This window comes from Podarcis vaucheri (assembly GCF_965113315.1).
Source record: "Podarcis vaucheri genome assembly, chromosome: 17".
Classification (NCBI taxonomy): domain Eukaryota; kingdom Metazoa; phylum Chordata; class Lepidosauria; order Squamata; family Lacertidae; genus Podarcis; species Podarcis vaucheri.
Window position 1 is genome coordinate 5,709,277 of NC_138755.1, and position 10,465 is coordinate 5,719,741.

General features: G+C 47.4%; 1 protein-coding gene across 2 annotated transcripts in view; it reads right to left on the minus strand.

Moving 5' to 3' along the window:
* Positions 1 to 5,487, minus strand: part of HDAC6 (histone deacetylase 6) — a 39,923-nt gene extending 34,436 nt beyond the window's left edge. The window contains exons 1-2 of one of the 2 annotated variants that reach the window (XM_082205387.1): positions 5,336 to 5,487; positions 652 to 758 (exon numbers count right to left, since the gene is read on the minus strand). In XM_082205387.1, the coding sequence (XP_082061513.1) occupies positions 652 to 726 (75 nt within the window). In that variant the 5' untranslated portion in view covers positions 727 to 758; positions 5,336 to 5,487. Of the gene's footprint in view, positions 1 to 651; positions 759 to 5,081; positions 5,105 to 5,335 lie in introns of those variants that run through there. The other variant, XM_082205388.1, reaches the window with a different exon arrangement.
* Positions 5,488 to 10,465: the final 4,978 nt, after the last annotated feature.

A 10,465-nucleotide genomic window follows, 5' to 3' on the forward strand; every position in this document is an offset into this window, starting at 1 on the left:
TCACATACACACAGTATCAATCCTAAAGTCGCAGGAGAGCGCAGGGGCGCTGGGAGAGTGAACAGGAAGGAGGAGGAGGAGGAGAACGATAGCTCAAGCACACACACACACACACACACACACACACACACACACAGCCCCTACAGTGGCTGATCCAAAATCGGACAGCAAAAAACTGCAGGCAGGGACATAGAGCACGGGGTTGTTTTAAAGCAACCAACCCCGATCCAACCCGGATCTGCTTCTCCCGGCTAGGCTGGCTGAAAAGCTTTGCTGCTACTTAGCAGCTCACTGGAGAAGAGAGAGGGACATAGAGCACAGGGTTGTTTTAAAGCAACCAACCCCGATCCAACCCGGATCTGCTTCTCTCCCTCCTCCCCGGCTCGGCTCGCTGACAGGAGCCGCTTACACCCGCTTTGCAGTTTCAAAGAGAGCCATGGACTGCTCACAACTGCAGCGGATTCCCCTGCCATCTGCAGGCATTCGCTCCATAACACGCACAGACATTTCCCCTTACTTTCCAGGAAGAAAAAACTGCGTGTTATAGAGCGAAAAATACGGTAGTTTCTTTTCTTACCCAATCCCGACTTTTCTTACCCAATCTAGGCATTGCCTCCCATCTCCCACCACCCCAATAAGGTGCTCCTTTACCGTGGGTGCGCGGGTCTCCAAAGGCGACACAGAAGGGGGTTCGATTATTTGGGCATCTCCAACATCAGAAGCCATTGTGGGGGCAACAGATGCCCCCTATTCCAGCCCTGTGGAAGGGAAAGGAAGAAAAACTCATGTTACAAAGAGAACCTGGAGCTCACATGAGCAACCCATCCATTGCAGCCAACACCCCAAATCCAAACACCCGATTCCCCTCAAACAGCCAGCCATGTCATGCATTTGATGAAGCGGACTGTAGTTTATAAAACACTTATGCCATAATAAAGGTGTTAAGTCTTTAAGATTGCCACAAGATTCTTTTCTGTTCTTACTGACAAAAGACATCACTTGTGAGGAAAGTACATAGATCCCATTGAATGGCCTCCCACCTCTTGAAATAACCCCACCCACTAATGTTAGGATTGTCATGGAACCAGAGGCCCATGGAAAGGGAAAACCATCTGCCAAGGAATTGGCCTGCCAGGTCCTATTATCTAGGGCCTGTTTAATAGAGCCTATTAAGATAAGTGTCAGAGTAGGGAATGCCTGTAAAGTAATAAAGAAAATAATGTAATAGGGCTCATTTGGACTGACCCATAAAGAAAATAAGAGGCTAGCTAATGGGGGAGACTCAAGAGGGGGAAATGAAACAATAAACAATATTGGCAGGCATTTAGCAAGAGAGGAAGCACACCAACACCTATTTTACTAAGATCTAAGGGCAGGGTTGTTTAAATGGAGAATTCATTATCATTTTAAAATGTATACTCTGCTTAAAGTACAGGCCCTGGGGCTCTTGATGCAGCTTAGAACAAGAAACACTAATAAAAACCATTAAAAAACCTCTTCTAACATACACCCCCAAAGCCAACTGATCAAGAAAGCAACAGGAACTTAAACCTAACTTTATCACACCTCCAGTATTCTAGAAGCTTTCCTAAAGGTCTTCATAAGCCTTCTGAAAGTTCATCAAATTTGAGATGGGGAGCCACAGCAGATAAGACCCTGCATAATCAGCACAGCAGGTGAATGCTAGGCTAGAACTCCTCACCTTGACATGCTAGCTTTCAGACTGGAGGGATTGTTATTGTATTGCACAGCAGAGAATTCAAGTCACATCATATAAGCCAGAAACAGTTTTAAGCTCCAATCCTATACACCAGAGCTTTCCAAATTGTGTGTCACAACACATTAGTGTGTCGGCTGCGGTGTGTAGGTGTGTCAAGCAAACACTCTTACAAGGGGTTAGTTTAACCTCTAGTTTGCTAGTAAAACTGTTATGAAATGATGCATGTCTAAAAAGTGTGTCACCAACATGAAGAGTTTGGAAACCTCTTACCGGGGAATAAGCTTCACTGGAAACAATGAAGGTTATTTATAAGTAGGCCTCTCTAGGCTTGTACTTTTAGCTCTTCATCTGCAATTGTCAAGACTAGGCCTGGATGGACTTCTTGGTGACAAAGGCACACAATGCAGAACCTCACCTAAAGACCTTTAGACACGAGAAGAAGGCTGGCATTCAAGTGACAAAGTACAGTGGAACCTTGAACGTTTTGGCTCCTGAACGATTGAAAACCAGAAGCGATTGTTCCGGTTTTCAAATGATTTTCAGAAGCTGAACATCTGGTGCGGCTTCCAATGGGCTGCAGGATGCTCCTGCAGCCAATTGGAAGCCACGCCTTGGAAGTAAAATGTTTTGGAAGTTGAACAGACTTCCAGAACGGATTCTGTTCAGTGTCCAAGGTACGACTATAATAATTTCTCAGCAGCCATTCCAAAAGGCTCTCTTCCCACAGAGGTTCACCAAAGCCTTCCTAATGCTGGCAGGATGAGGCATAGAGTTTAGCCACTAAAGTCAATCAATTACAAAACCCTTGGTGGACCACAGCTCCTGTCATCCCTGACCATTGGCCCTGTTGGTTGGGGCTGATGGGAGATGAAGTCCAGCACTGTCTAGAGAGTCAGATGTCTCCTGTTCAGCCACCTCAGCTTTTTCTAGCTGGAATGAGCCAGGGTCCCACCCTCCCAGGCTGGCCAGGTGGAAAAGGCCTGCAAGGCAGGGAGCTGGTGTTTTGGGACTCACAGCAAATGGTCTCCAGTTTAAAATGTACCATCCCAAGCACCCATAGCTCTGTGGCAGAGCATCTACCTTGCACGCAGAAGGTCCTGGGTTCAATTCCTGACGTCTCCAGGTAGGGCTGGCAGAGACTCCTGCCTTAAACCCTGGAGACCCACTGCTTTGTCACTATGGAAAATACTGAGCTAGATAGACCAAAGGTCTGACTCAGAATAAAGCAGCTTCCTATGGTCTTATGTACTGAAAGAAGCAGCAAGAAGAGGCAAAAAAGAAATGCTCTGGACAGAGCACCACCTATTCACAATTGCCACAAGGATTGCTGGAAGGTTGAAACTAAGATTGCAAAAAACATTCAAGAATGGCCATTCAATGGTTTTACAGTCTTTGGGTGAGCAGATTTAAAACCCCATTCCTGTCACATAGAATAGAATCATAGAGTTGGAAGAGACCACAAGGGCCATCAAGTCCAACCCCCTGTCAAGCAGGAAACACCATCAGAGCACTCCTGACATATGGTTGTCAAGCCTCTGCTTAAAGACCTCCAAAATAGGAGACTCCACTACACTCCTTGGCAGCAAATTCCACTGTCAAACAGCTCTTACTGTCAGGAAGTTCTTCCTAATGTTTAGGTGGAATCTTCTTTCTTGTAGTTTGGATCCATTGCTCCGTGTTCGCTTCTCTGGAGCAGCAGAAAACAACCTTTCTCCCTCCTCTATGTGACACCCTTTGATATATTTGAACATGGCTATCATATCACCCCTTAACCTCCTCTTCTCCAGGCTAAACATGCCCAGCTCCCTTAGCCATTCCTCATAAGGCATCGTTTCCAGGCCTTTGACCATTTTGATTGCCCTCCTCTGGACACGTTCCAGTTTGTCAGTGTCCTTCTTGAACTGTGGTGCCCAGAACCGGACACAGTACTCCAGGTGAGGTCTGACCAGAGCAGAATACAGTGGCACTATTACTTCCCTTGATCTAGATGCTATACTCCTATTGATGCAGCCCAGAATTGCATTGGCTTTTTTAGCTGCCCCGTCACACTGTTAGCTCAGGTAAAGTTTGTGGTCAACCAAGACTCCTAGATCCTTTTCACATGTACTGCTCTCAAGCCAGGTGTCCCCCATCTTGTATTTGTGCCTCTCATTTTTTTGCCCAAGTGCAATACTTTACATTTCTCCCTGTTAAAATTCATCTTGTTTGTTTTGGCCCATTTCTCTAATCTGTCAAGGTCGTTTTGAAGTGTGTTCCTGTCCTCTGGGGTGTTAGCCACCCCTCCCAGTTTGGTTCATCTGCAAATTTGATCAGGATGCCCTTGAGTCCATCATCCAAGTCGTTGATAAAGATGTTGAATAAGACCGGGCCCAAGACAGAACCCTGTGGCACCCCACTAGTCACTCTACTCCAGGATGAAGAGGAACCATTGATGAGCACCCTTTGGGTTCGGTCAGTCAGCTAGTTACAAATCCACATGCACATCAAAAGGATAGAGATTCACATATGCTTTACATGTGCCAAGTCTGTTATATCCTTAAAAAAAAAAAAGCAGTCTCCAACTGCCAGACAACTGCCAAGCAATTGATGCCCTACACAGTCTTTCGCCAACTGCCAGACAGCTCCTACCCTTTCCCCAAAGACAAAAACATTTCTCTTGGTCTCTATCCTGCCTTTGTCTCTATTGTGTGCTCTCCGCTTGTACTGTAGGTCTGTTTATGCCACCCTTTCCCTTTCCTCAGTCCAGGCTCTGAACCTGGACATGATTGGCTTGAGGGTTGTCCCCAGAGACATCAGTGGGATTTACTCTCTCTCTTTTTAAAAATATGATTTTTATTAAATTTTCTGTTTTACAATTTCAGATAAACATTTTACCTACTCAGGATATCAGCGACTTCCCTTCTTCTCTCCCCACGGTTCATTTTACATATCTTACATCCCTGCATATGTCACAAAAACTGTACTAATCGGTTTTCCATTGTTACATCCATCAAAACTTATCTACACCGTTGAATTTATCTTAATACTGCAGGCGTTTTCAGCTGTACGCAATTATTTTCCATATATGCAATAAATGTTCTTCTTGCTCTCTTATTCTAGATGCCAAGGGGATTTACTCTCAAGTAGACACGTGCGGGGTCGGGCTGTCAAGAGCTTGACCTTGGCCCCTTGACGAATTCCTCCCTCCGTCCCTTGACCCAAAGCACCCTTTTGGATTTCTAGCCCTGGCAATAAACAAATACAGATTCAGCCACGACAAAGAACGCAGGAGGGGACCCCACCCCCTCACCCCGCCAAGAGGTCGGACTAGATGACCCTCAGGGTCCCTTTCCACTTCTAGGATTCTGCGCCCCTGACGTACCGCCACCTCCCTTCTCCTCAGAGACAAGGGCTGAGGGGAGACACACCCCGACGCCATTCCCACCCCCAGAGCCCCCCACAAACCCCCACACCCCAGGGGGGCGGGTCCCGTTCACAGGGCCGAGGAAGGAAAGCGGGGCGTAGCCCGTTGACAGCCATGGGGTGGGCGGTCGCGGGCCGTCCGCGAGGAAGACAGCGGCCCCCGACTACCCTCCCAGCCCATGCGGGGGGGGGGGCGTTGTCCCTTCTCCTCACCTGGAGCTCCCGCTATCCCAGAGCTCGCGCACACCCCTCCGTCTTCCAGGCACTTGGTTCCTCCCCGGGGCGCCGCCGGATGCTGTCACCTGGCGCCGCCCGCGCCCTGAGAGGGAAACCGTTCGCGGCGCGAGGGAAAGAGCTGGGCGGGACCATTCCTCTCGGGCGGGGAGGGGAGCGCGCTGGGAAGGGGGCGGCGCCGCGGAGGAGACGGGCGGAGAGCGGTCAGTAGGGGAAGGAAAGCGAGGGGGTCGGGGACGGAAAGCGAACTTGCCCCTTTGGCTTTGTGTTTTTGTGCTTTAAGCCTAGATTGGTTTTATGGGGGGAGGGGGCGATATTGGATTGATCCCGCGTTTTGACTCAATTGCTCTGGTTTTTGTTGTTTTCGAATTCACGGGCATGTAGAGCCACCCATCTGAAGGCAGCCCTTGATAGGGAAGTTTTCTTTATGTTATATTATATTATATTATATTATATTATATTATATTATATTATATTATATTATATTATATTATATTATATTATATTATATTATATTATATTATATTATATTATATTATATTATATTATATTATTATATTACATTATATTGTTGGGGTATAAACAATAATATTTTTTTAATTATTTATTCACTCATTCATTGGAGTAAAGGTAAAGGGACCCCTGACCATTTAGGTCCAGTCATGGCCGACTCTGGGGTTGTGGCGCTCATCTCGCTTTACTGGCCAAGGGTGTGCAGCTTCCGGGTCATGTGGCCAGCATGACGAAGCCGCTTCTGGCGAACCAGAGCAGCACACGGAAACACCGTTTACCTTCCCGCCGGAGCGGTACCTATTTATCTACTTGCACTTTGACGTGCTTTCAAACTGCTAGGTTGGCAGCAGCAGGGACCGAACAACGGGAGCTCACCCCGTCGCAGGGATTCAAACCGCCGACCTTCTGATCGGCAAGTCCTAGGCTCTGTGGTTTAACCCACAGCGCCACCTGCGTCCCTTCATTCAAGTAGGATGTCTCTATTTTCACCAGAGAAACGTTGGAGGGTATGATTTTGCATATTTGCGTTTTTCCAAATCTTCTCTGCTTTTTGTGGTTTTTGAATGTTTGGGCGCAGCTTGTTGTGGGGAAAACACATTTATAGGCTGCTTCCGAAATAAACTCGGGCTGGGTGAACACAGGCAAGCTGACACAGCGCAAGAGACACATCCACCTTGTCATGCGCTACAGGAGGTGACAAAAATGGCCCTAGAACTGTGATAGTTGAATGACAGGCAAGTCTCACATATTTTAAAAATAACGCAGGACTTGTGAATTGGAAGGGAGACAGAGTAGGTGGCAAAACCTAAGCCGCAGCTACAAAAGGACAGAGGCAGTTTCCAGCTACAATCTTCCATCTGATCAGAAACACAGTGATATATCCTTTTTCGAAATGCACATTTATTTGGTTTTCTTTCCCTAACCCCCAGGCTTCTTCATTTTCTAGGCTTCTTCATTTTCCAAATAACTCTGTGTGAGATATGGTGCTATTCCCATTTTGCAGATGAAGAGAACTAAGGTTGTCAGTTTATCATAGCTGAATGCTGCACCAAGCCTAAAATACTTTCCCTCTGAATCACAGCAGCCTCAATCCAATTTAAGTTAGCAGTGACTAATGGAATAAAGTAACGGAACAAGTCAGTTCTAACTGACTTGGGCTAGCCAAGATAGTGCCCTCCAGTTATTCGGGACTCCAGCCCAAACCAGCATGGTCAATAGTCAAGGATGATGGGAGCATACCCTGCCCCAGTGGTCAGCCAGGTCAAGCACTGGCCTGAGCTGCTGACTGCATCGGTATGCACCTTTGTTCAGCCCAAAGGGCCACTTTCTATCACAAGCAGCCTTTCAGAGGCCACGTGGCAGTGGGGCGGGGGGCAGAGCTATTGGAAACACAGTGAGTGCACAGTATATCGACATGTGAACACACAGGCATTATTGCCATTCAAGGACGCATTCTAGCCAGGCAAAAGGAGACAGAATGCAGAACAGGTCTAGTGAGCATGATCTGAGAGGTGGGGTGAACTGTGGGAGACTAGTGGGTAGGCAGATTCAAGGCCTAGACAGGGCAGTTTCATTCCATGGGCTTCAAGAGCCAGTGTGGTGTAGTGGTTAAGAGCGGTTGATTCGTAATCTGGGGAACCAGGTTCGTGTCTCTGCTCCTCCACATGCAGCTGCTGGGTGACCTTGGGCTAGTCACACTTCTCTGAAGTCTCTCAGCCCCACTCACCCCACAGAGTGTGTGTTGTGGGGGAGGAAGGGAAAGAAGAATGTTAGCTGCTTTGAGACTCCTTCGGGTAGTAATAAAGTAGGATATCAAATCTAAACTCTTCTTCTTCTTCTTCAGATTCCCATCCCTTGCTGTGCATATTTTGCAAGGGGTAATCCCCCACTGACACACTACTGAGTACACATGCATCAGGCTGCTATGCATATTGCACAGTGTGCATTCTGCCTGTTTTCATGGGATAAGATCATGTGCACAGGCCTACTCCGACCTGGATGTGCACCGGAAATAATGCTTGCGCATGCGCACAAGCTATTTCTGGTGCTCCTCCGACCCAGAAGTGGGCAGCCACACAGCGCCGGTAAGAGCGGGCGGCGGGGGTTGCCGCGGGCTGGATAAACGAGTCCCTCGGGCCTTATCCAGCCCATTGGCCTTAGTTCGGGGACCCCTGTCTTAACCTGATGTGCATGAACCTTGTGATTTCCATGTCCCTCCAGACACCTGCCATCTGCGCTCATCTGCACATGCACAGTTGATGTTAGGGTATTTTCCCATTAACACTCCACATCCAGTTTTTATGGTCAGATCAAAGGTGGTGAATGCATCAAACCAGTATTTGCCAAGAAGCTACAAGCTCAATATGGATTGTGGTGTGAGTGTGGCTTTAGAAGCTAGCAGGTGGTGTGCACTGCATGCAGAGAATACCCTAAGTCTCCTCATCGTGGTCCCAGGATCTCGGCCTCTTTAGTTTTGGAAAATCCAAAACCTGGATTTTCTCTAGGCTCCCACTTATGCACAGCTTATCCTGTATATAAATTGCCCATGTCCTTGCAAGGCTCCTGTGGCAGAAAGCAGTGAAGTGAGTCCAGCATTTTCAGAACATAAGACCCAGGGAGATCATCTGCCTTTGATCGAGAAACCTTCTGACCCACCCAGCAGCAGCAACTTGCTTTTCTTCCTTATTAGCCCCAGAAGGTCAGCCTGGTGCTACCCGCTGCTGGGATGGAATGAAACCCATGTTTTGGCCAGAGCCCAGGAGAGAGGGAGGCACTGCAGCCAATCCTCCTCTTCCTGCCTTCTGCAACCTTGTTCCCAGCACCCGTGCCAGCCCCTTATCTGCAGAGGAGGGGACTGCGTGGGGAGCGATGATCTCATTCTGCAGACCTCCAAAGACTGTGACTTGATGGGCCAGATAAAGTCCCCACTGACTCCTTTGATGGCTCTACTGAAGGATGTGGGAAAAGGGGTGGGGGAGATGTTGGAAGATAGGCAGCCTTCACCACCAGCACTTCAAGGGAGAGCAAGAGCCAAGGCTGTCCTTGGACAGATTCTCCGGGAGTCCCCTAACAGCTCTGGCAAAGGAATCATGTTGTGTGTGGGATGAGATGAGAGAGTGCTAAGAATCAGGGTCCCTGGAGAGGGTTGCTGTGTCCCAGCTGGGGAGATGGTGCTCTTTTTCTTCTTCAAGAAGCAGAGTAGCAAGTAGATGTCAAGAAGCACTCCCGTAGAGCAGGGGTGGCTAACCTGCTTTTCTCCGCCTGATGTTGTTGGATTCCAACAGCCATCGCTCCCTCCCAGGCAGCGTGGCCAGTGGTGAGTGGTAATGGGAGTTGCAGTCCAACCACAGGCTAGCCACACCAATGAAGAGTATTTCCACCACAACCTGCTACCTACAAGTCTTGTCTCATAAACACTTCTGCCCATTTCCCCTCCTTGCTGGTCTTTATCCCTCTCAAAATCCACCTGCTTCATGAATCTTTACCTTGAACTGAAAAATAGCTTAAGTACACATAACTGCATTTGTGCAGACCCATCCTTTTGTTACCCATATATCTCATTAACCTCCCTCTCCCCTTACCTCTGCCCACTGCTAAAATGTAGGCACTAGAAAGTAAGCTCCTTGGGGCAGGGACTTGCTGTCTTTCTGCTGTTATCCATGTGCAATGATAGCGCCATAAGTAAATATTTATAATAATCTCAAAAACGCTTTGGAACTTTGGAAGTTCGGCTGAGGTGTCTGGCATCTGAAAAAGTAGGCTATAGCTTACAAATTGTTTTGTTGTGCTTTTAGGAAAAAACAGGGTTGGTCCAGACTGGTGTTTCATTGTGACGGCATTCTGCAAAATGTAATCAGTACAATAATATTGCATTAGTATGGATTTATTCTGCTTCATTAGATGTTCTAGAATGCTTCCCCAGGGCTGCCACAGGATCACTGGCCAGACAGACTGTAGCACAACAAAAGTGGCACAACACCACCCGCCCCCATGTTTGTAGTATGAGAAATTTCAGCAGGAAGTAACAAGATATGCACTGATTGGAAGTGAAGCACCCCAAAACCTTTATAGGCGCCAATAGTATTGAAAGAGGAGTCATATATGACTGCCCCAACAGCATCATGAGTACAAATAATCATGGATGCACAATAAAGGGGGCATCAGAAGGGCCCTTACTTTTAAAGGTTTTACTGGACTCAGACTTTGAATGCCTACAACTCACATTTAACTTGTGTGGTTTTTTCCCTGGAAGGATATCAAATTTTTAGCTTTGATACTAGAATCAACAGCTTTCCTTGTTGGTGAAATTGTGGGAAAAGTGGGATCTGGGACGCTGGCATTTGTGAGTACAACTAGGCACAATCCGGGCAGCCTCCCACCGCTTCACTGATGTTAATCTTCCTCACCCAAAAGTGGCTTTCAGAGGAGAATGGGGTCTTGGGTTTGTTTTCTTATAAGTAGCTGCAGCACAAGTAATGTATATTTTGCCCCTAAATGGTATTATTTCCGTGGTGTGGTTCTAGAGTCAGTTATTATTACTGCTGCTTCATATTTCAACCAGTTTTTTGGTTTTAAGGCTGCTTTATTGCAATTTTG